Source organism: Taudactylus pleione, unplaced genomic scaffold (genome assembly GCF_031769625.1).
Source record: "Taudactylus pleione unplaced genomic scaffold, aTauple2 ptg001314l, whole genome shotgun sequence".
NCBI classification, from domain to species: Eukaryota; Metazoa; Chordata; class Amphibia; order Anura; family Myobatrachidae; genus Taudactylus; species Taudactylus pleione.
This window is the reverse complement of record NW_028285714.1, coordinates 14,365,948-14,391,239: the sequence shown is the minus strand read 5'-3', so window position 1 is coordinate 14,391,239 and position 25,292 is coordinate 14,365,948. Positions and strand designations below refer to the sequence as shown.

The window sequence follows — 25,292 nt, the reverse complement described above, 5'->3', positions numbered from 1 at the left end:
AGTGTGTACATCCTCATCCTCACAGAGTATTAATTCGTCCCCGCTGGAACCACAGGTCCCTCTGTACGTTCTGGAGGCTGGTCTCCCTGGAAGAGTTGATAATTCATTTTATGAACATCATCTTCTCCACATTTTGTGGAAGCAACCTCCTACACCTTTCGCTGACAAGGTTCCCGGCTGCACTAAACACTCTTTCGGAGTACACACTGGAGGGGGGGCAACTCAGGTAAAATAGAGCCAGTTTGTACAGGGACCTCCAAATTGCTTCTTTTTCCTGCCAGTACAGGTACGGACAGTCTGACATGCCTACTTAGATGCTGTCACCGATGTAATCCTTTAACAGACAGACGCACGCTTGTCGCTGCTGCTTTGAGGATGCAAGTGCGGCTACAGCCCACACAATTCACAAAGACAGAAAAAAGAAGAAGAATATTTTTATTGTTTGTGTAGCACACTTTGAGGGTGTCACCACCCTTTAACAGACAGACGCACGCTTGTCGCTGCTGCTTTAAGGATGCAGGTGCGGCTACAGCCCACACATTTCACAAAGACCGAAAAAAAAAGAACAATATTTTAATTGTTTGTGTAGCACACTTTGAGGGTGTCACCACCCTTTAACAGACAGACGCACGCTTGTCACTGCTGCATTGAGGATGCAAGTGCGGCTACAGCCCACACAATTCACAAAGACAGAAAAAAAAAAAGAATATTTTTATTGTTTGTGGAGCGCACTTTGAGGGTTACACAACCCTTTAACAGACAGACGCACGCTTGTCGCTGCTGCTTTGAGGATGCAAGTGCGGCTACAGCCCACACAATTCACAAAGACAGAAAAAAGAAGAAGAATATTTTTATTGTTTGTGTAGCACACTTTGAGGGTGTCACCACCCTTTAACAGACAGACGCACGCTTGTCGCTGCTGCTTTGAGGATGCAGGTGCGGATACAGCCCACACATTTCACAAAGACAGAAAAAAAAAGAACAATATTTTTATTGTTTGTGTAGCACACTTTGAGGGTGTCACCACCCTTTAACAGACAGACGCACGCTTGTCGCTGCTGCTTTGAGGATGCAGGTGCGGCTACAGCCCACACATTTCACAAAGACAGAAAAAAAAGAACAATATTTTTATTGTTTGTGTAGCACACTTTGAGGGTGTCACCACCCTTTAACAGACAGACGCACGCTTGTCGCTGCTGCTTTGAGGATGCAGGTGCGGATACAGCCCACACATTTCACAAAGACAGAAAAAAAAAGAACAATATTTTTATTGTTTGTGTAGCACACTTTGAGGGTGTCACCACCCTTTAACAGACAGACGCACGCTTGTCGCTGCTGCTTTGAGGATGCAGGTGCGGCTACAGCCCACACATTTCACAAAGGCAGAAAAAAAAGAACAATATTTTTATTGTTTGTGTAGCACACTTTGAGGGTGTCACCACCCTTTAACAGACAGACGCACGCTTGTCGCTGCTGCTTTGAGGATGCAGGTGCGGATACAGCCCACACATTTCACATAGACAGAAAAAAAAAGAAGAATATTTTTATTGTTTGTGTAGCACACTTTGAGGGTGTCACCACCCTTTAACAGACAGACGCACGCTTGTCGCTGCTGCTTTAAGGATGCAGGTGCGGCTACAGCCCACACATTTCACAAAGACAGAAAAAAAAAGAACAATATTTTTATTGTTTGTGTAGCACACTTTGAGGGTGTCACCACCCTTTAACAGACAGACGCACGCTTGTCGCTGCTGCTTTGAGGATGCAGGTGGAATCTAGTCGGGATTTGGAACCGGGGACACACTACCTCCATCAATTGTCTAAATCCCACTGCACTAATGGCGGATACCGGACGCATGTCTAACACCAACATAGCAGTCAAGGCCTCAGTTATACGTTTTGCTTCAGGATGACTGCTGTCGTACTTCATCCTCATCGCTAGGGACTGTTGGAGGGTCAATTGTTTAGTAAAAGTAGTGATGTTCCTACTTCCTCTCTGGGATGATGAACAACTCCCAGCAGCAGCAACAGCACTAGGAGGAAGTGGTTCTTGATCTTTCCCTATTTTATTTTTATCGGAGAAAGTTTGGTCCTCCATTTATGTTATATTGATATATACGTGCGGCTAAAGCGCACACAAACACAGAAAATATTTTTTTATTTTTGCTGGAGAGTAGTGCACTTTGTGGGTTACACCACCCTTTAAGAAATGAGCCAGTCGGCTCTTTACTTATGGGACACAGGCGCACGCTTCGCGCTGCTCCTTTGTTGATGCACGTGCAGCCACAGTGCACACAAGTCACAAACACAGAAAATATATATTTTTTTGGTTTGGACTGGAGTGTACTTTGGGGGTTACAGCACCCTTTAACGGTCAAGCCAGCCGGCCCTTTACTTATGACACAGGCGCACGCTTGGCACTACTTTGTTGATGCACGTGCGGCTACTGCGCACACAATTCACAAACACAGAAAATAATTTTTTTTTGGTTTGGACTGGAGTGTACTTTCGGGGGTTACAGCACCCTTTAATGGTCAAGCCAGCCGGCCCTTTACTTATGACACAGGCGCACACTTGGCACTACTTTGTTGATGCACGTGCGGCTACTGCGCACACAATTCACAAACACAGAAAATAATTTTTTTTTGGTTTGAACTGGAGTGTACTTTCGGGGGTTACAGCACCCTTTAACGGTCAAGCCAGCCGGCCCTTTACTTATGACACAGGCGCACTCTTGGCACTACTTTGTTGATGCACGTGCGGCTACTGCGCACACAATTCACAAACACAGAAAATAATTTTTTTTTTGGTTTGGACTGGAGTGTACTTTGGGGGTTACAGCACCCATTAGCGGTCAAGCCAGCCGGCCCTTTACTTATGACACAGGCGCACGCTTGGCACTACTTTGTTGATGCACGTGCGGCTACTGCGCACACAATTCACAAACACAGAAAATATTTTTTTTTTGGTTTGGACTGGAGTGTACTTTCGGGGGTTACAGCACCCTTTAACGGTCAAGCCAGCCGGCCCTTTACTTATGACACAGGCGCACGCTTGGCACTACTTTGTTGATGCACGTGCGGCTACTGCGCACACAATTCACAAACACAGAAAATAATTTTTTTTTGGTTTGGACTGGAGTGTACTTTCGGGGGTTACAGCACCCTTTAACGGTCAAGCCAGCCGGCCCTTTACTTATGACACAGGCGCACGCTTGGCACTACTTTGTTGATGCACGTGCGGCTACTGCGCACACAATTCACAAACACAGAAAATAATTTTTTTTTTGGTTTGGACTGGAGTGTACTTTCGGGGGTTACAGCACCCTTAACGGTCAAGCCAACCGGCCCTTTACTTATGACACAGGTGCACGCTTGGCACTACTTTGTTGATGCACGTGCGGCTACTGCGCACACAATTCACAAACACAGAAAATAATTTTTTTTTTGTTTGGATTGGAGTGTACTTTCGGGGGTTACAGCACCCTTTAACGGTCAAGCCAGCCGGCCCTTTACTTATGACACAGGCGCACTCTTGGCACTACTTTGTTGATGCACGTGCGGCTACTGCGCACACAATTCACAAACACAGAAAATAATTTTTTTTTGGTTTGGACTGGAGTGTACTTTCGGGGGTTACAGCACCCTTTAACGGTCAAGCCAGCCGGCCCTTTACTTATGACACAGGCGCACGCTTGGCACTACTTTGTTGATGCACGTGCGGCTACTGCGCACACAATTCACAAACACAGAAAATAATTTTTTTTTGGTTTGGACTGGAGTGTACTTTCGGGGGTTACAGCACCCTTTAACGGTCAAGCCAGCCGGCCCTTTACTTATGACACAGGCGCACGCTTGGCACTACTTTGTTGATGCACGTGCGGCTACTGCGCACACAATTCACAAACACAGAAAATAATTTTTTTTTTGGTTTGGACTGGAGTGTACTTTCGGGGGTTACAGCACCCTTAACGGTCAAGCCAACCGGCCCTTTACTTATGACACAGGTGCACGCTTGGCACTACTTTGTTGATGCACGTGCGGCTACTGCGCACACAATTCACAAACACAGAAAATAATTTTTTTTTTGTTTGGATTGGAGTGTACTTTCGGGGGTTACAGCACCCTTTAACGGTCAAGCCAGCCGGCCCTTTACTTATGACACAGGCGCACGCTTGGCACTACTTTGTTGATGCACGTGCGGCTACTGCGCACACAATTCACAAACACAGAAAATATATTATTTTTTTAGCACTTGGGGGGAGCACCCCTGATGGACAGAGCACCCCCTGGACAACACTACAGCACCCCTTTAGGACTGGGACACTGCACAGGACTTTGGAGTGGACACAGCCCCTATGGAGAACTGACTGCACAACACAGTCCAGCCAGCCCCTATGGACTTTGAAGTAGTGGACACAGCCCCTATTAACAACAGCAGCACAGCACAACACAGCCAGCCCCTATGGACTTTGAAGTAGTGGACAACAGCAGCACTACACTACACTACACTACACAGCCCTAACTCCCACCCTCCCTCTTCACTGTCCACAGCCGAGTGAGAAAATGGCGCCGACGCGGGTACCTTATATAGGATCCAAAACCCGCGAGACTCGGAAGGCGGGATGATGACGTTTTGCCTCGATTTCAGATCCGAGTCAGGCGGGAAAAGTCGAGCCTGACTTGGATCGGACTCGGATCGGGGGGGCTCGGGGGGGTTCGGATTTCAGAAATCCGAACCCGCTCACCCCTAGTCACAATGCGGGAAATGTTACCTTGGTTTACTTGGTCTGTTAAGGGAACGTCGCCATCCAATACACAGTCTGTGATAAATTTTGTCTCGTCGGTATTGTGTGGCAGGCAGGCCCTTAACACCACACGCCAATCTTTATTAGTGGGCTCATGAGAACTACCCAAATTTCTCAAAAATCTTTGACATTTGGCTAGTTCCTTTTTGGGATTGGGGAAATCATTTATGATGGAATTCAGTTCTGCTCTTGTCCATAGACAATGCATTACTACTTCCCTTGTGGGCACTACACCGTTTGCATCTGCATTTCCATTTGGAACAGTTATTGTCCGAATGGGATGCAGACCGGCAGCGTTGCTACCTTTGACCTGGTTACCTGGCTGGGGGTTTAATCTGCTGCTGCTACGTATGGTATTAACAACTTCCTCAATGGGTGCCGAGTGTATTAACACTTCCCTTGCTGTTACCGATGGAGATGGCGGCACCACCCGTGATTGTGGTGATGCAGCATCTATCATTTGTACAGCATGGGAAATGGCAGACATTACAATAGGCTCATCTTCTACATCATAAACATTTTCTTTATGGTTACTTAAGAGGGGGTACAAATTACTTGTTACATTTTTTATTGGTATTTTTGGTAACCGTACTTGCACCTCCATCCACATAAGGTAGGGGAGATGAGCGTGAACTGCTGGCAATACTCTCCACTACGCTACTTTGCCGTCTGTGCGCGCCAATTTGAGGCTCGCCCGTATTGCAACTCAGCGTCGCGGATGTATTTTCTGGCAATGCGTTCGCAACGCTAGTTTGTGTCGTTTGCACATTTTTAAGCCAAGCATCCCCTTCATGCTGCCATATTTTTAAACATTCAAAATACTTAATCTTTTTCTCTCGGGATCGCACCATACTGATGTGATCCTGGACATTATCTAACACATTTTTGTCAAAACTACCAATTCTGGGAAACGGTCTAATACTCATTCTCGTCATATTAAACCATATATCACAATACCTTATTGCATAAGTACCGTACTTAGTATGCATAATATGTTGTGCCGACCAGAGCGGCGCTTTCAACAGCAGCAAACCTATGGAAGAAATTTCTAGATGCGTCCGTTCACCTATGAAAGTTATTTATAGATGCTATCACTCACCTATGAAAGTTATTTCTAGATGCTTTCACTCACCTGTTCTCTCTCAGCTCACAATCACACCTAGTGCGGCTCAACTATAATGCTCAAATATTATTGAACATTGCAGTCATACTGAGAGCCGGTCCCTAACAAAAATAACAAACCATACACCTGCTCTGTGTACTGAACGGTAAGCTGCTTACCGAGCGGCTAGGCTAACCCTTGCACCTAGCCCTTAAGGATCATACGATACCCTTAACTGTCCAACACATACTCACTGTTACACACTTTGTCTCTGCGCAGAAAATAAACGTTTAACCCAGATATTGGTAGATAGAAAAAAATGTAAACCTCAATGCCTTTGTTCAAACACGTGGCAGCAGAACCGGAAATGCGTATACGCTTATTGTGCGACCGGCCGCATACACAATTATGTGACTACCACACAAGCGTATAATGACTTTTTAACTGCGTACGCAAAAATGCGTCTCAGCCGCATACTCAATACTACAGCACCCCTCTAAAGGTAAGGTTCTAGCAACAGAGAAAAAAAAAACTTTTTTTTTTTTCTCTCTTGTCCCTGGATTCTGATCAGCGCTTCCTCTACACAATAACCGGCAGTACGCTCTCAGCAACACTGTGGTAATGAAAGACTAATGCGTCTCTCAAAAGGCGCCTCCACCCTTTTGCTGAGAGAGAACTGACCGAGTGTTATCGTGTATCAGATAGTGTGATAAACCGATGAGCCCCCACTGTAGAATTCGTCAATAAACCTTTTAGTATATTCCTTCCTATAAACCTCTAAGATTCACCTGCCTAGAACCTCTAAGACAAAACCCTGCCTAAAACCTCTAAACAGAACGCTAATTGCGTACGCAGTTTAACCGCAAATAAAGACAGGAGTGGAATCTGTGTTTCCAACGCACAAGTATTATTCAGGTAAAAGTACAGTCAGTTACACGCAATCTATACATACACAAGTTAGGCGTAAAAGGAAATAATACAGACCCAAGCACGGTTATACATACGCTGCGCCTCTGGACCCAGAGATAGACTTCTGACTAGATATCCTCAGTTCACCCAAAATTCAGCATGAACTGGCAAACCAGTGTTCGGACACATGTATTTATTACCCCCCAGACTGAAACAGGACAAAGGGGGAACTTCCTGCTGATCTCATTGGTTCCCAGAGGAGAAGCATATGTAACGACACATTTAACAGGTTGTTTCAAATAGACTTTCCCTGCCTCTAACAGCCAGAGTCTTTCTGGTAACGCCTCCTGTAACATTCCATCAACTAAACATTTTGTTGCTTGTAAGTTCTGCGATCCGTAACTTGAGTTTGCATGATGCGATCTCTCCACCGATAACACCGGGATTCTGTAAAAAGCGTACGCATCAGAACGAAACCAAACATACCTTGCTTATCATGTATAATACCTTAGATATCAAAAACCTCTATTTCTTAGCATTTAAACTAACTTAACCAACTTGAATCATACAATTTGATGCTAATGGAACCTTGTGTGTGAATATGTAGTGTTTGAGTATTCGGGGTTTGATATAAGGACGCTAGTTATTAATGGGTGAGATTTAAGTGCATAATTTCTCATACACGAAGTGAACATCCAGCAGTGTGGATGGCTGAGGGTTGTAGTTCTACATGCCCTCTGTCAGCAGGCCCCCACCTGTTGTGTGTTCAAAGGAAAACAAAACCTCTTTTGTTCTCTCAGACTCTTGTGTGAAGTGCAAATGTATTACCACCTCAAGCTGTGGAATTTGGGGCCATCTTGTCTAGGATTCAGACAAATCCAATTGTGTAGATATTATATTACAATTGCCACAACTATACATTATCTGCATCCAGGGATTCCCAATTTGTATGTAAAAATACCCATTGTCTCTTCTTATTTACTTTTACTCAGAAAGCTTGTTTTTCCAGTTGCCCTTGGTAGGTTAACAAAAACATTGCCATCTGTTCTTAGCTCCTGAGTTATAACTTGAATTGACGCTGAACACAAAAATGGTGTCTTGCGATCTCATTTCCAAAATGGAGTCTTGCGGCCATTCGCAAGATGGCGTCGCCGCGATTAAATTTTAAACTGAACTTGTCTCAGCCAATTATTCAGCTTCGACAGTGTTCAAGGAGATTGTTTTGTACTAAAAAAAAGAACACCTTGACCATGTTGAAGAAATAGTGAGAAATATAGTTGTCATTTTTAATATGTTCTTTTTTTAATGTATTTTTTTATATGTATTTAAGGTGTTTTTTAGGTACTTTTTGTTGTGTATTCACATATGAAATAAAACAGATCGGTTGTTCCACAACTTTTACTAAAGGAACAGAAGTTATCAATTAAAGTAATTAAGAGATGGGGACCTTTGTTCAGTTAAATACTGCTTTGGCCCCATATGCTGTCAGTCTTGAAAAAGTCTCCATCTAAACTGAGACGGAATGCATTGGAGTCATAGACAGCTACCTTGTGCCTAACAGTACTATCCGGAGTATCTGGAGCGGCAAGCTTATTCATACTGCACTTTCCCCGGAAATACCCAGCATTGATCGCCCACGTGTCCATCCAGACCACCCGTAGCACTATCGTGACCTGCTCAGTACAAGCTGAAGTAGAAAGAAGCTGCTATTATAGCAAATTACCTAATTCACCTTTATAAGGTATTGACATTTAATTTTTTACACTATATGAACTTTAATGTGCACCTTACATCTTTTACACTCTGGATGAATAATCTTTTATACAAGAGAACTGGCATGCTAATTTACCTGGGACTTGTAACAACCGATCCCTGAAAACATCTAATAAGTCTTTTTATCACTTTGTATCTACTTTTATGTCTACTTCAATGTTTGTTTGGTATTTATGTGAATATGTCTATTGAATAAGATAAAGTGTTAAGCTGCATACACACGTAAAGATTTTCTGTCCAACCATCCAACTAGTTGATTGGTTGGAATGAAAATCTGGTAATGTATGGGAGTAACTGATGATCAGCAATTTGCTCCAAAATGCCAGAAAACAGATGAAAATGGTCGGTCAGACAAGTTTGTTAAATGTTTGATCTAAACAATTTGTTCAAACAACAGTTTTTGTCCATTTTCCGGCGTTTGGGAGCAAATTGCTGATTGTCATTTGCTTTCATACCTTACCAGATTTTCATACCAACCAATCAACTAGTTGGATGGTTGGACAGAAAATCTTTACGTGTGTACCCAGCATTACTATTTTTTTGCTGTATTCGTATGGCTCAATAATTTAGATACTATATGAAGGGATTTTTCCTTTAAAAAAATGTGGTGCAACCTTTAGTCATTAAGACTATTACAAGTTATACATATAGGCTGATACCTAGCGCAGTATAAACAATTTTTTGTTCTTAAGATGTAAACTAGCCCTTGTGTTGCACGGAGGATTTTTTTAATATGTGGTTGTATAATAACTCTGAAATCTCCAAAATAAATGTATCCGCACAAAACATGACTGGAAATGTCTGTGTACAATTTAAAACGCCAGCAGAAATGATGTGCTCAGGAAGTTATATGCTGTAGTCTCCCATTATGACACAGTTGAATCTCTCCAAAAGAAGAATGAGACCCCCAACTCTGAAAGGCGGCGGAAAGATGCAGCCCAGCTGGCCCGGACTGTGTAATAATGATACAATGAAATCAAGCTGCTAGCCAGCAAGCCTCTGTCATTCATCACAGGTGGCAGGAATTGAGTTTACTAATGTATACGGTGTAGATGCTGCTCTCAGTCTCTGAACCCTTCCAGGACAAATGTATGTTTTGATTCAAAAGGATTTAAAATGGCATTTTATGTGCAAGCTGTGGTCAAGATACTGATTCACTGCTTGTGGTTGTCTTCAAACAGTTGTTGCTATTAAAGACCATACTTACCAACTCTCCTTCATTGTTAGGGAGACTCCCTAATAATCTCCCTGTCTCCCTGAAGAGTCTAGCTATCTCCCTGATTGCAGCTTACCCCTATTATGAAGCTGTTCTATTAATAAACAAAGAAACAAACAAACAGATATATACATTCAAATCGGATCATTAGTATAATTTCCCTTCACTGGTTATAAGGCACAATGATCCCTATGGCTACATGCATTTTCTGAAACGTATCAGTGTGTTTTTATCAACAAGTAGGTCTTACTAACTGCTTTGGGGCTCGTTTACAGATTACCGTATATACTCGAGTATAAGCCAAGTTTTTCAGCACAAAAAATGTGCTGAAAAAGTACCCCCTCGGCTTATACTCGAGTGAAGTGTAGCGCTGACCGGACGGAGTTCGGTCAGCGCTACACACTGCCAAACACACAGCCGCCGGAGCCGGCAGCTGTGTGTTTGCTGTAATCAGCAGCCGCTGAGAGTCTGTCAGACCCTCAGCGGCTGCTGCTGCTCATCTTTCGGCTCCCGCAGTGGGTGATGGGAGACACGTCGTCATGACGACGTCTCTCCATGCAAAGCGGCCGGAGGAGTGGACAGCGGCGGGACCAGGAGCGGGAGTTTCAGGTAAGTGTTTATTTTTTTTATTCCTACCACGTCTCTCTCTACTAGGGGGGGGGACTACAGGGGGCACTACCAGGGGGCGATTACTACAGGGGGCACTACCAGGGGGCGATTACTACAGGGGCAACATCAGGGGGCGATTACTACAGGGGGCACTAAAAGGGGGGATTACCACTGGGGGAACTACCAGGGGGGGATTACTACAGGGGGCACTACCAGGGGGGGATTACTACAGGGGGGGATTACTACAGGGGGCACTAAAAGGGGGGATTACCACTGGGGGAACTACCAGGGGAGGATTACTACAGGGGGCACTACCAGAGGGGGATTACTACAGGGGGCACTAAAAGGGCCTCCAGTAGTAATCCCAGTGCTCCAGTAGTAATCCCCCCCACTGGGGGTACTACCAGGGGGGGATTACTACTGGAGGCACTGAAACGGGCGATCACCACTGGGGGCACTACCAGGAGGGATTACTACTGGGGGCACAACCAGGGGAATTACTACTTGGGGCACTACCAGCTGCTGCCATTTCCCACACTAGGCTTATACTCGAGTCAATACGTTTTCCCAGTTTTTTGGGTAAAAGTAGGTACCTCGGCTTATATTCGGGTCGGCTTATACTCGAGTATATACGGTATGACACGCCTCTCATATGTAGCAGTACACGCCCACTTTACCGCCGCGCTCATAGAGTGTTTCTTTCCTTGAAATACTTTTTCAAAGTAGGCAAGTATGGTCAATAAACCAGTGTATAGTCAAATCGAATATTTGGGTTTTTGGGAAATTTATACTTTCCATTTCATTGGTGGCTATTTATTAATCATTATTTGTGGAACTCCCCCCACCCCCAGGGGGATACCCACAAATAATAAGTATTGGAGCCCCAGTCCCTGCATGTGTACAATAGTACATCCCGGCAGAACTTAATTTCTTATTGCAGCAAATAGAGGCGATAAATGATAATTATTGTGTCTATGCTCCGATGATTAGTAAATATGCCCCATTCTGATGTCCCAAGAGGTTGGAAATATTTTGGGGATTGGGGGAAGCTACAGTATGTGGGCTGTAACTAGACCAGTGTTTCCCAAACTCATTCCTCAGGAGCACTAACAGTGCATGGTTCCCATTTTTCCTAGCAGGTGCACAGGTGTATTCATTACTGGCTGACACGCTTTAAAAGATCCACAAGTGGAGCCAATTATTTCACTTGTGACTCTGTGAGGAGATCTGAAACCATGCGCTGTAATGCTGGGTACACATTAGACGATAATTTGGCCGATCCGACGGATTGGTCCAACATATCGTCAAAATTGGCTCTATGTTGACCCATGCACACTCCCGTATGGTCGTCAGTCACATCGTCAGGTCGGCCATGTATGCACCGCAATCCGACAATACAACTGACGACACCATGCAGCGGCATGCAGCTGGTGCCGACATATCGGGCGGTCGTGCAATGGATTGTGCTATGTGTACCGGTCACCCGATATGTCGGCCTGTCGCTCGTTCAGTCGTCTGTCGCATCGCTTTGTACGCACATCGTTAAGTGTGTACTCAGCATTAGTGCTTCCTGAGGAATGAGTTTGGGAAACTGAGCTAGATCAAACTGTGCTGTGATCTAGAAGTATATAAACATATTGGGTAATCTGCTGTACTGTAAAATACTTATTTCCACTCCTTTAGCCACTTTTGAAATGTAACATGGAATATTAGAAGGCCTAGGGCGGCAGAGAGGCAGACATGCACTCACTCATAATTTTTTAAAAACTTTGTATGGAGTATTCAAATTATTGATAGGTTAATTTTAAACTGGGTACACACGATACAGCTGTGTGGTGACCGATGCAATGATACATGTACACACTGCACAATCTCGTTACATGCTGCATGTAATTATACCGTGTCGTTAATTGCATCATCCCATCTGCAGTGCAGAACAGCAGATGGGAAGATGCACATCGTATAGTGTGTAAGATGATCTAGTGTATGGCCAGCTTTAGGTTACCAATCTGACGGATCCTGTGAATCAAACAAGGTGAACAAGAGTCCACGTACATTCTAGATTTCACACCTGAAAAACATACTGGCACATAAATAGCTTCAGCACATTCACCTGTTATACAGCATAATCAATATTTCTTTAAATATAGTAAATTTCACTTGTATCAAGATCTGACAGCCACTAATTACATGAGAGTGATACTACTTTCTCCCTGTGATATGGCCGGGTAGGTAGGTGATTAATGGTCCCACTAGCCCCGACAGGCAAACTTTCTCTAATCAGTACTGTAGTGAGTAATCCCATCTATGGGTACCCACATTCTCCATATTCAATCAGCCACTGGTTACTCCCAGCATGCACCCATGCTCTCAGCTGCTGACTTTAGAAGAAAGATTGTTCCGAGAACATATACAATAGTATAAACCTGATCTATGCTAAAGATGGCTACACATATACCCATGACACTTGATTCTCTTACCTCATCCAGGATCAATCTCCTGGAATTTTTCATGTCTCCCGTGTTCCCACCTCCTCTTAGGTGTTACAAGCACTTAAGCCACAAGAGGGTGTTACATGAGCATTTTCTATCTCTGTTTTAATGTACATGTTTATGGAGTAAACAGAATTTTTTTAACACTTGATTAAGGTGCGTACACACATAACAATTTTTTTTTACGATTTAACTATAACGACGTCGTTATTGTTAAATCGTTTAAAAAATCGTTAATTATTTGTGGGTGAACGATAATCGTTCAAGCACACTCCCGTTTGTAGCACATCGTCCATTCTGACTGTCCAACCTAACAATTTTCGTTCAGACAATCGTTCATGTTGTACAGAATGAACGATGAACGATGTCCATTCACTGTATGCATGATTAAAAAATCATTAATCGTTCATGAAAATCGTTCACACAATCGTTCAGTATTTTAGTAACCAATTATTTTTATAAACTATTTTCGTTCACTTTTTCAAGGGAAAATATGAAGAAAATCGTTAGTTACTAAAATCATTACGTGTGTATGCAGCTTAAATAGATTTCTTTTATTTCCTCTGCCTGTACTGTTTTCTTCATATTGCATAATAGACTGGGAATGAAGTAGTTAAAAGCTTTTTAGTGGTGGTTCATGAAAAATCTAATTTATTTTGTTTAATGACAAAAGAACAATTAAGCTAACAGAAATGCAGCACATTTGACCAGCAGGTGACTATATCCATAATTTAAATATATGTTGTTGTTTTTTTATCAGGAAATGGGCTTTTTTGTATCTACACCCGTTCCTGTTTTATTACTCTGCTGTATGTGTTTATCATCCAATCAGAACGTTGCTGCCATCTGTATAATCTTTGAAGTCCTAGGACTACAAATATCCATTACTCACAAAAGCCCCTAATCCTGTTTGGAGATAAGAGTCAATTTCCTGAAGAGCTTTCTTCACCCCCTGCAGGTACAGAAATAGGCAAGCATCCATTTGCAATCGGTTCCTAGCTTTGATGACAGAGGAGTATGTTTAGGGGTTTTGGCATTGGGTAAAGATTTAACTTTAGATAGAGCAGCAGAAGTTTTTAGGCGATAGAGCGTTATATAATATATGCAGACAAGGAATACTATGTACCCACCACCTTACACCAGCTCTGAAGTTGAATTTTTAATCCTTTGGTCTTACATCTCTGTAGCATTAAGAGATTTTTTTTAAACCTTCTAAATAGGAAGGTGTCACCTATAGCAACCAATCAGATTCCAGCTCTCATTTTTCTATATGTAAAATGATAGCTATGATAGCTAGACTTTAGTTGCTATGGGCAACACCTCCACTTGTTCTCTTCTTAAAGCTTTAATAAATATCCTCCCTTGGTTCCTATCATATTTTGGTAATTCTCAGTGATTTTTATCAGTTAAGTAAATTTATAGTTGTCTGCAGGGTTGTAAGTAGGGGCATGCAACCTGTGACATTGCACATGGTGCAGGGCCCTGTGTGTGGCACCTACATGTGGCTTACATCGCCTTGCAGCAAGTAGTGCTACTGCAGAACCGGCGAGGCACCTTGCAGCCTGTAGAGCTACCGAGCAGTGGTCTACTTCCCAGAGCCAGCAGCCTTTCCCCCCTAGGTGTGACGTCATCTTGTCATGGGTTTAGGGTCAGGGTCTGCAGAGTTGGTTGTTTGTATGGTACATGGGCAGTCCTGCTATTACAGTTTTGTAACCAGAAGTTTATCTCCTTTCACTATTGACCAAATGCACAATAATACTCTTAATGTGATTTTGCGTAAGACAAATATTAGACAACGTGATGTTCATTTACTGGCAACCTACTAATCACTGTAATCTGATGGATTTCTTATTAAGTCTATGGGGTAGATATACTAAGCCTTGGGGGCCTATTCATCATCACTTAATATTTACAAAAGCAGGTGAAAAAATTAACTATTGGGGCCATTCATCAAGAAGGTAAAGCAGGAGATATCACAGATATCTCCTGCTTACCTTCCTCTGGCGGAATGGCCCGCTGTCCCCATACACTGGTATCACCGATATCTCCTGCTTACCTTCCTCTGGCGGAATGGCCCGATGTCCCCATACACTGGTATCACAGATATCTCCTACTTACCTTCCTCTGGCGGAATGGCCCGCTGTCCCCATACACTAGTATCACAGATATCTCCTGCTTACCTTCCTCTGGCGGAATGGCCCGCTGTCCCCATACACTGGTATCACCGATATCTCCTGCTTACCTTCCTCTGGCGGAATGGCCCGATGTCCCCATACACTAGTATCACAGATATCTCCTGCTTACCTTCCTCTGGCGGAATGGCCCGCTGTCCCCATACACTAGTATCACAGATATCTCCTGCTTACCTTCCTCTGGCGGAATGGCCCGCTGTCCCCATACACTAGTATCACAGATATCTCCTGCTTACCTATCTCTGGCAGAATGGCCCGCTGTCCCCATACAGTAGTAGGGGAACAGAATTCATAAAGCTCTGAAAATACAATATTTTCGGAGCTTGAGTGCGGTAGCATCCGCCATCTTAAGATGGGAAATGCTCCCGATACCCACTCCTTCTTTTTCGGATCCTTCCGCCCCTGTCCGGCTCCTTCCGCCGGACGTTGGGGCTCTTGTGCTCATGCGCACTCCCGTCACTGCTCCAAATGGAGCAGTGAAGGCGCTCGCGGGAACAGCTGATTTCACATCAGCTTTCACCACATCAGAGCAATGATAAATTGCTCCGGATTCTGCGGCAAGTTAGAATATTAATTATCTGAGTCCGTTCAGACCCCGATAATTAACATCATGAACAGGCCCTTGGAGAGAGAGAAAATGGAGAGAGATAAAGTATCAGCCAATCAACTACTGACTGTCATTTTCAAATGCAGCCTGTAAAGTGACAGGAGCTGATTGGTTGATACTTTATCTCTCTCCAAGGCTTAGTACATCTCCCCTTATGCATCACTGCAATAGTACTAGTTTTACTCTTTTCATATATTCACATAATACAGGTGCACTAGTCCCATCTGCTTTAGTGACGCACAAACTGGCACCTTCAGGGGAAACAAGTTTTCTAGTGATTCTAAGATAATGGAGGACATTTAATATGGACACAGTGACATAAAACTCTAGGCCCTGGGGGCTGCTAATTCAGTGAACACATGGAAGGGAGAAGGAGTTTGTGGTTGCTAGGTTTTGTAGGTGACCTATAGGTTTAGGTCATGACATGAGGAGATGAGTGGTCCCCTTCTCTTCAGACACAGCCTGAGTGTGGGCGGTCTCTCTCTTGCTGCCTGAGTGTGGACGGTCCCATCCCAATTGTAGGTGTCGGCTTTGCAGGTGGGATGGCCTAGTTGTCATGGGTCTACAGTTGAATGTGCCCTGAGGTATTTTCTGAGTCTGTCAACGGGAGAGTAGGCGATTACCTTGTGGAGGATTGGGGCAGGTGGGCTCCTTTTCTCACATGGTGAGGTGTTGACAGACACCTCAAGTTGGGATAGGTTGGGGTGGGCAGTTGGCCACCTCCCTTTACTTTGTTGTTCCGAATGGGGGTGGCAGTAGGCCAATTAACAGCCCTATTTCGAGTTGAGGTGAAGGTTGGGCTGGAGCTTGGGCCCATCCTCTTATATGGTGGTCATTTTATTTAGGGAAAACTATAGTGGTTTTTGTTAATTATAGTTAAAGTTACACACAAAATTTGACAATTCAATAGGCCGTCACTTTTCCTTTGCCACCATACTACCTTGAATTTTATCAGTAAAGCTGACCTAATTGTTAATTGGCAATCTGGTTGACAGTGTCTGTGTCATTTATTTGGCAGGTGGATTCATGGGTGATTGCAGGCCTTGAGCCGATAGGAAGGCGAATCTTCATACATAAAACTTCTATCAGTGGTTAATATGGTGTTTCCATAAGGTTGATAATAATTTGAATATTTCAAGAATTCGGTGTCTCTATAAATGCAAGTGGCAAACATAATCTCCGCTAAATAAAAGGGAGTTATGCTTGTTGCTATTTGTCTCCTAGCAGATGAGGATCAGCTTGCCAGTTTAGCCCCAGCTATCAGGCATCTGGGAATGACATGTAGATCCATCACAGGGAATTAGACAGAGCATCCTTCCTGCTCTGTTTACATAGTAATTCAATCTTTGCTGAGGCCCAGCAGTGTCTCATGGTGAAAAACCTCCTCCTGTAATGAAGGCTCTGCTTTATATGCTCTCATGCAAACAATACTAGTCAAACTTCCTGGGAAAAGAATGATGGGTAGTGCACCCAAAAATAAAATGAGATTTGATTGTTTTTTTAACCCCTTTTCTGGCTGCAGTGGAAGGAGATTTGCTGCTTTTTAGGACCGCTTGTCCCTTGTCATTGGGTGCAGCATGCAGTTGAGGGAGGGTGGCATTATGCTTTTAGCTGCCTTTCTTCAAAATGATACTGTAGCACATTAATCTGTTGGTCATTGTGTTAGACAAGCCTCAATGTAATTGTAGAACCTCTGTTTACACATCCCTAAATTAGTAAATAAAGCACCTGTGTAACACATACTTGCTTACTTTTGAAAAGTGTTTCAGGGAGATTGTGAAAGCATCACCCATGAACGTGGCGTTAAAGTGGACGTGTACTGTTACATCTGAGAGATGTCATAAATTTTATTTACATCCAAATGTAAACAAGCCTCAATACAGTTAGTAAGATCCACTTGTTGATGAAAACACACTAAGGGGCCTATTCATCATCGCATGGCCTCCGATGATGAAGTATTGAACTCGCAGCGGGGGAAACGTGAGGGGTCAGCTGCTCCGAAAAGCAGCTGTGCCCGTGGTTAGTATCACAGCTACTCAGAGCCGGCCCTAGCCAAATTAGTGCTCTAGGCAAGATTTTGGGTGGTGCCCCCACATAGGATCCTGAAAAAGTGGGTGGCCTCACAGAAGGGGCGTGGTCTTAATGTGCTGTGGCCCCTTCCCCATTGTGCTATGCTCCCAACACCCCTCACCCAGCACAGATCACAGGACAGCACACATCACCCAGCACAGCATCCTTCTACCAGCACAGATCACAACACCTGTCCCAGCACAGCACCCATTACCCCTCTCCCAGCACAGCACCCATGCTAACCACTAGCCGTCATCCAAGTGCCTCATCCCAGCAAACTGCAGCTACCCGCTTACTGTTTGCTGCTGCCAAGCCAGATCGTAGCTGTCAGCTGAGCGCCGATCATGGACGCTGCACAGTGACAGTAGCAGCTGCAAAATTCTCTGCCCAGCCAACAACTGTTGCCCTGGCTGTTCATGCCCCAAAGCGCTGCCGGCCCTAGACTGGCTTGGGTGCCCTTAGGCATTTGCTTAGTTTGTCTATGCCTAGGGCCGGCTCTGCAGCTACTTCAGACCTCGGGTCACGCATGCGCAAATCCGCCGGGGAGGTAGTGAGGAGGCGGTGGAGGGATACGCTCGGATCCCTCTTCGCATCCCCGGAACACCTTCCCATAGGAAGGAGTGGGGCTACGAGAGCAAGCGCCGTCTGAAGATGAACTTTGTTTTCTGAGTTTGCTGAATACCATCGGACCCCTGATGATGTATGGCCCGGTAACTAGCGTTTCTGCATGGTTACCAGGCCATTTATCGTTTGATGAATAGGCCCCTTATACTTTTCAGAAAATTCATGTAGCCATATGGATCATTGTGCCTTATAACCAATGCAGGGAAATAATACTAATGATCCCATTTGAATGTACAGATCTCTAAGGAGGGTTTAGAACATATCTCTAACTGGAAACAATGTGCACAGTGTGATACCTGGGTCACACCCAGTGTAGTGCACAGACCTTGCTGCACCGCAATGCAGTTCACATCGGGCACATCGTACTGCAAAAGGCAAAAGATTGACAGCAGTGTTATTTGATAGGCACAGCACAGTAAAACTGTGTATTGCATGCTACAGATATGTCCACATACACCTAACCTCAAATCACTCCAAATAGCCCTTACAGGTGCACCACACTATTTTGTATAAAATATGCATCTCATTAGCATCACTAATGCAACAAATGTACAATGCATTGCAACACGGGCATTACGTGCAGTTGCTGTGTGCAACTCACATGCTAATCTGAGTGATTAAGCAAAAGACTGAGGACTGATACAAGTTAGCCGCGCCATGCATCTCGCCACACATCATTGTGCTTAATCTGCAACTTTATACTAATTCCTTTGCAACATAAATACTAATCCTAAGTGCCTAGTACACTATAAGCAACTTGCAGCTATGATGTGAAGAAATTTAGAAAATGTACGAAAGTGCAAGAATCACTACCTGTGGCGGAGCATCTATGCATCTTGTGCCATATGGTGAAAAAAGGATAGGACACCTATCCACGGTACAATAAATACTGTCAGCAGTACACCTAGCTACAGTATAAGGCACATTTTATTGCCTCATGTCCATTGTATTCAGTGCTCATACTACATAGCGCCATCCCACCACATACATCCCCATGACTCCAATATACAGTATACAGCCTCAGTCCACCGTAATGGTCACATGAATTCCTATGCTGCCATAACGGCCACAGTATAGTCTAATATACAGAGCCATGCTAGTCTATACAGTTCCACAGTGCCATAGCTATTCCGTAGTAACTCAGCACTACTCTGTCCTCTGTTAGCACTCTTTTGATAGTACTCTAATAAAGAGCAATTACCACTGTAACCAATGAACATGCTGGCATTACATAATTACTTCTCATTGCATCTGGCTGGAGTTAATTATATGAAGTATAAACTAAGTAGCTCAGTGGTTCTCAAACTCTGGCCCTGATTTAGACCCGCTCGCAGCCGCTGGCCGCTGGCTGGGTCTGTGGGCGTTTTTAATTTATTTTTATTTTTTTTCTCCGGCCGCTCACAAAGCTGTGTGAGACAACCCAGGAGACCATTGCAATTATCGCGACCATCGGCCTTGCGACGAGACCCTGCTGTAGGGTCTAGTCTTCCACAAGGCCAAGTGGACTCCCTGCTCTAATAGAGCAGGAAGTCCACTACTGACATCAGTATTGATGTCAGTTTGCCCGCCCAACAAACGGCAGGTGTTCCTAAGGGAACGCCTGCTTTTGTCCAGCCACGCCCCCTACCTGCCCACAAAACGGGGCGAGTTGTCACTCACCATCGACAGCCGCCCCGTTTTGTTGCGAGCCCTGTAGCGACTGAACTTCAGTCGCCCAGCGGGGCTCGCGCACGCCGGTCGCAGCGCAGAGCGCAAACACCGGGCCGCTTGCGAACGGCTGCAGCATTTGGGAGGCTGAGCTAGGCATTCCCTGGCAGCATTCCTGGGAGGGACGAGGCCAGAGTTTGCGTGGATGCACGCAGACTTCCTGACCTTGCAAGCTACCAGGAGCCGGCCAGGCTGCGGGAAACTTTAGCTCCCGCAGCCTGGCCAATGGAACATCGATAACAAACGCGACCCATGGTCACAATTGTTTTGAGTCACCGATTGTGACTCCAGGCTGCGACCTGGGCCGCAGTGCTGGGATCACGCAAATGCAGCAAGGAGGTGTGTGAAAACTGTGCAATTCCGTCCACCTCTGTGTGCACACCTTAATGTGAGACACCATCTCTATGCTTGTTGACAGAATTACAGTGCCACTGGCTTTCCCATGAGATAGAAGTGTCAGTGAGGAAGACACCAGGGCCATAGAGAGGCAACCCGGAGAAGGGGTGTGGCCTAATTGCAGGAGGCGTGGTCAGACACCCTGAGGAATAAAAAAACTTTTTTTGCAGCGCAACGTAGGAAGGCGCTGTAAGCCTGTCTGGCCGGCGCAAATAAAGGGGGGGGCACGATCAGTGTGATCGATTTCCCTTCCCCCCCACAGTCAGTGGAGAAGAGATTGCTGCATCAGTGAACAGTCTCCCACTGCAGCCCAGCACACAGCAGCCTGTGCTGGACTGCTGACCGGTAAGAGAGAGGGGCAGCAGTGTCGGACCCGGGCACCTCCATCAAGCCCGGGTAATGCTCCCCCCCTCTCAGCTCCCATGGGAGAAACTCACAAGACATAGCAGCATTGTCCCCTTCACTTTGCACCCTAATTATCTCCACCCTTGGAGGAGCTTAGGACAGAGCAGTGCAGTGAGTTGTACATGTACTATATAAAATACAGTCCAATTTTATTTAGAGATGAGCAGTTCGGATTCTGTGCAATCCGAACTGCTCTGAACACCGGGGATCCGAGTCCTCGGCTCGGGTGTTCCCGTCTGACTCTGATCCCTCGTCATCCTCCCGAGAGTTCGTTTTTATATAAGGTGGCGCAACCAGGACTCAGTGCCATTTCACTGTTCACTCGCACGCTGCATATGTTAAAATGGCTCTGTTGAGAGTGACTGTAGGGTGCACACTGCACGCTGATGTATGCTGCGCTACTCTGCTGATTAAAGTGGCTGTAGCCTGTGTCTAGACTCACAAGTGGCTGTGCTGTTAAGTGACTGAGTATAGGGGGGCACACTGCACGGGACGCTGATGTATGCTGCGTTATACTCTGCTGATTAAAGTGGTTGTGTCCAGACTCACAAGTGGCTGTGTGTATGAGGCATGCTGATGTCTACTGCGCTTTACTCATGCCCATCTGCTCCAGTGTAAAAAAAAAAATAGTAAAATAATATTTTTAAAAAAAGTATAAAACATTAATGTTTTTTTTGTGCTCTATCCCACTGTGTACTGTATACAAGCACTGTGACTCCTTTGGCAGTAGCCCTCTGTGTACAGGGCCGTAGCTAGGGTAGTGCGGCCGGTGCCATTGCACAGGGCACCACAGGTCAAGGGGCACTGTTTGGGCCTGTCAAATTTCTGTTTATTATCATTCTCACTTGCAGCTTCCTCTTATTTCATCCCCAGCATCTCCTGGCCTCTCGTATATCTTCCCTGGCCCTTCCCCATGAGGCCATTCCCCTTTTTTGGGTGCATTATGTCCCTTTGAAAAATGAGGGGGGCGCCAATGCTCTTTCTGGCACAGGGCACCAAAAAGTCTAGTTACGGCTCTGTCTGTCTATACTGTATACAAGCACTGTGACTCCTTGGGCCGTAGCCCTCTGTGTATATAAGCACTGTGACTCCTTGGCCCTGTGCATACAAGCGCTGTGACTCCTTGGGTCTTAGCCCCCTGTGTATACAAGCACTGTGACACCTTGGGCCGTAGCCCTCTGTGTATACAAGCACTGTGACACCTTGGGCCATAGCCCACTGTGTATACAAGCATTGTGACTCCTTGGGCCGTAGCCCTCTGTGTATACAAGCACTGTGACTCCTTGGGCCTTAGCCCTTTAGGTGGGTGGGAGGGCCCAATGACAATTCCATCTTGCACTACCTTTCATTTCTGCCACTGCTGTGTGGCAATGTTTCATAGATATGCTTTAAACTGCGGTGTCTGTGCCGCTGCTCTGTCTCTGAGTAACATGCCAGCTCACTGCAGCCTTTGGCCAATAATGGTGAAAATAATATTGTGAGCTGTGAGGTGGTCTAAATTGACTGTAAATGACTGGAAATTAATGTTATTGAGGATAATAATACTCTATGAGCAAATAAAGCCTAAGTTATGTGATTTTAGCTTTTTTTTGTACATTTTTGTAAAAAAAATACAAATCCAAAACCAGTCACAGCAGTTTGGCAAATCCAAAGCCGGACGACGAATCAGACCCAAATCCAAGTCCAGCAAAAATGGCCCGGCGCATATCCCTAATTTTATTTAGCATAGTATGAATTGGGGTCACAACTCTGTGGTATAATATAGAAATAGGTAAGTGAGTTGAGGGAGTTTTGATTATGGGGATATAACGATATGGGCGAGTTTGGACAGACATGATGATGAATTGGGGATGGATGACATCAAAGCATGCAAGATACGCACCTCTGTGTAGGGTATCCCTCTCTAGATTTACCTATTTGCACACCCTAATGAAATGTATGGCACACACCAATGTTTTATACAATCTACTTTATATTAACAATTGTTTTCTTGCTGTTCTATACCTTTTGTGTCAAAATCTTATGGACCGTACACACAGTCAGATCTGACAACGATCAGATATCGTTGTCTGATCGTCCTACATGTGCTGGATGATCGGTATTGGACATCCAGCACATGCACCATTCCCCCAACTACTATAACAACCCTCAATCAACGATTGAGGGTACCTATAGTAACCAGGCTAATCTGGTCGATATCGACCAGGTTGCTTGCATGCACGGGCGATGGTCGATATCGATATTGACCATCCGTGCCCGCGCATCATTTGGTCGTTTGAGGGGGCAAAAAAAAGGGCGATTTAAACTATCAAAAGATAACCTATATCGTCATCGTTTAAATCGTCCTTTAAATCTGACCATGTGTATGCACTATTAGTATACAAATAACTAAGCACCTACTTCTTTTATTTCAATATAGGACTCAGATGCAGCTGTTAACCCGGAACAAGATGCCAATGTTTCCAAACACAGACGCCTGCTCTCGCTGGATACATTTCGGGGGTAATGTGTGCTATTGATCATTTGATCATTTTTTAATAAGCCTTCATGTAGACCTACTTTGATATCTATTCTTTTGGGTTACTGAGCATATAAATCTTTCCTGTAACACAATGAAATTACTACAGTTGTCATGCTGCTGTGCAAGAGCTGTATAAGGGCCTTATGAGAGTATTTGCCTGGGTGCTCTTCTCACCTGTCTCTTACCACAAGTGCACATGTGGAACCCAGGTGTCTGACTGGCATTCAGTCCTGTAGCAGCTCAGGGGAGGTTTATTTACTAACAAAATGCAAATGTGTGGATGTCAGATCCACCAATCACTCACTTGCTTTCATTGTTTACAATAAATCTTACTACTGATACTGCACATTCAGGCTTTGTTAGTAGATAAAACCTAGAGACTTGCACACCTGCAACAACACACACTAATGATACCAGCTATTTAGAAAATAACAGTATACTTAATACTGCTGAACGGATATGTCCTAGAAGTAAAAGCATTACTTAAAGGGAAGGGAATGATAACTGTACTCGTCAATAAAATCTGGTGGTGAAAAAGTCACCCATTCTGAATATTAATCTTCCTAAGGGGTTTTATTCTGTAATTATGTTTAGAAGGTCATATATTCAGCAATATGAATAGTAGAGGTGAATGAGTTATTCTTCTGTGTTTTGCATTTTAGGGGTTTCTGCAGAGCACATTTATCTAGCCTGATGCTGAGACAAGTTTATGCTTGGTTTTTTAATAGTTTGCTGCAGCAATTTTCTGTCCAGTCATGGTACAGAGACTGCCAGCCAGGATGCAGAAGCTGCAGAGGATGGGGTGTATTTGGGATAGTGCCCTGTGCCAGCGTGGATGCAGAGCTACCTGCCTTAATACTGAGTACTGAAAGGAAGAGAACAAAGCCTGGGTTATGTGCAATTAGAGTAGAATAAATGTTTGCATATTCTAACATTTTGGAGGCATCTGATAAGAACATATTTTAGGCTGCTTATTTGTCGTTACAGCCATTTCATTCTAAACTAAGATATATTTAATTAAATATTAGCCACTACATTTAGGGCAGGATGTACTGAGCATCGCATCCACGATGCGGTACATCCCGCCTCTCTTCGGTTACATACCGCAGTTAATTACCGCGGTATGTACCTAGAAATGCCATTTACTTCGCAAAGGACAGCTCTCCCGATTCCCAAAAGAGCTGTCCTTTGCGATGCCCCCGGACAGATGGTTTAATACCTAGAAGTCCCTCTGGCATCCTTATGCGCATGCGCAGAAGTACGGTGGCCGCGGGGTGGGGGGTGATGAGAGGGATCCGATCAAATCCCTCTCAGGGTAAGTGTTCCGGTAAGAAGCCCATAAGCATCACATTCCGGTGATTAGTACATATGGATAATGCAGTAAAACCTCAGTTCCTGGGGTGTTACTGCATTTTCAGCTTTAGTACATCCCGGCCATAGTCCTATCTCTGTATTGCATGGATTTCCGTCAACACTCCTGACACATACTGGTAGATTTATTGGCTTCTGACATAATTAACTTTAATGAGTGTGGTATAGATTGTAAGCTTCACTGTGGCAGGCAGGGGCGGTTTAAGAGAGGAGAGAGGAGGGGGCTCGTGTGCAGACTACTCCATGCAGGCCCCCTTCTCTCTGTGGTGCAGTAGACTCTGGTAACATGGCGCCTGCAGACACCTGCACATGCTCAAATCTCGAGAAAAATGGTCACCGGGCTGTTCTCCCGGTGATTTGCGCTGCTACTGCAGCGCTGAAGTGGGACTCTGGTGAGGTAAGTATTAATGGGTGCAGGGTCTGTACCCACTATATACGCCAATAGTGGCATTGAATGATTAAGGGAATCTCACTAATGAATTGCGTAATAT

At 44.7% G+C, this 25,292-nt stretch overlaps 1 protein-coding gene across 4 annotated transcripts in view; it reads left to right on the top strand.

Moving 5' to 3' along the window:
- Positions 1–25,292, top strand: part of LOC148443271 (heparan-alpha-glucosaminide N-acetyltransferase-like) — a 735,097-nt gene that overhangs the window by 209,111 nt on the left and 500,694 nt on the right. For all 4 annotated transcript variants that reach the window (XM_088463038.1, XM_088463039.1, XM_088463037.1 and 1 more), the window contains one exon: positions 23,329–23,411. In XM_088463038.1, coding sequence (XP_088319164.1) covers positions 23,329–23,411 — 83 coding nt within the window. The remainder of the gene's footprint in view (positions 1–23,328; positions 23,412–25,292) is intronic.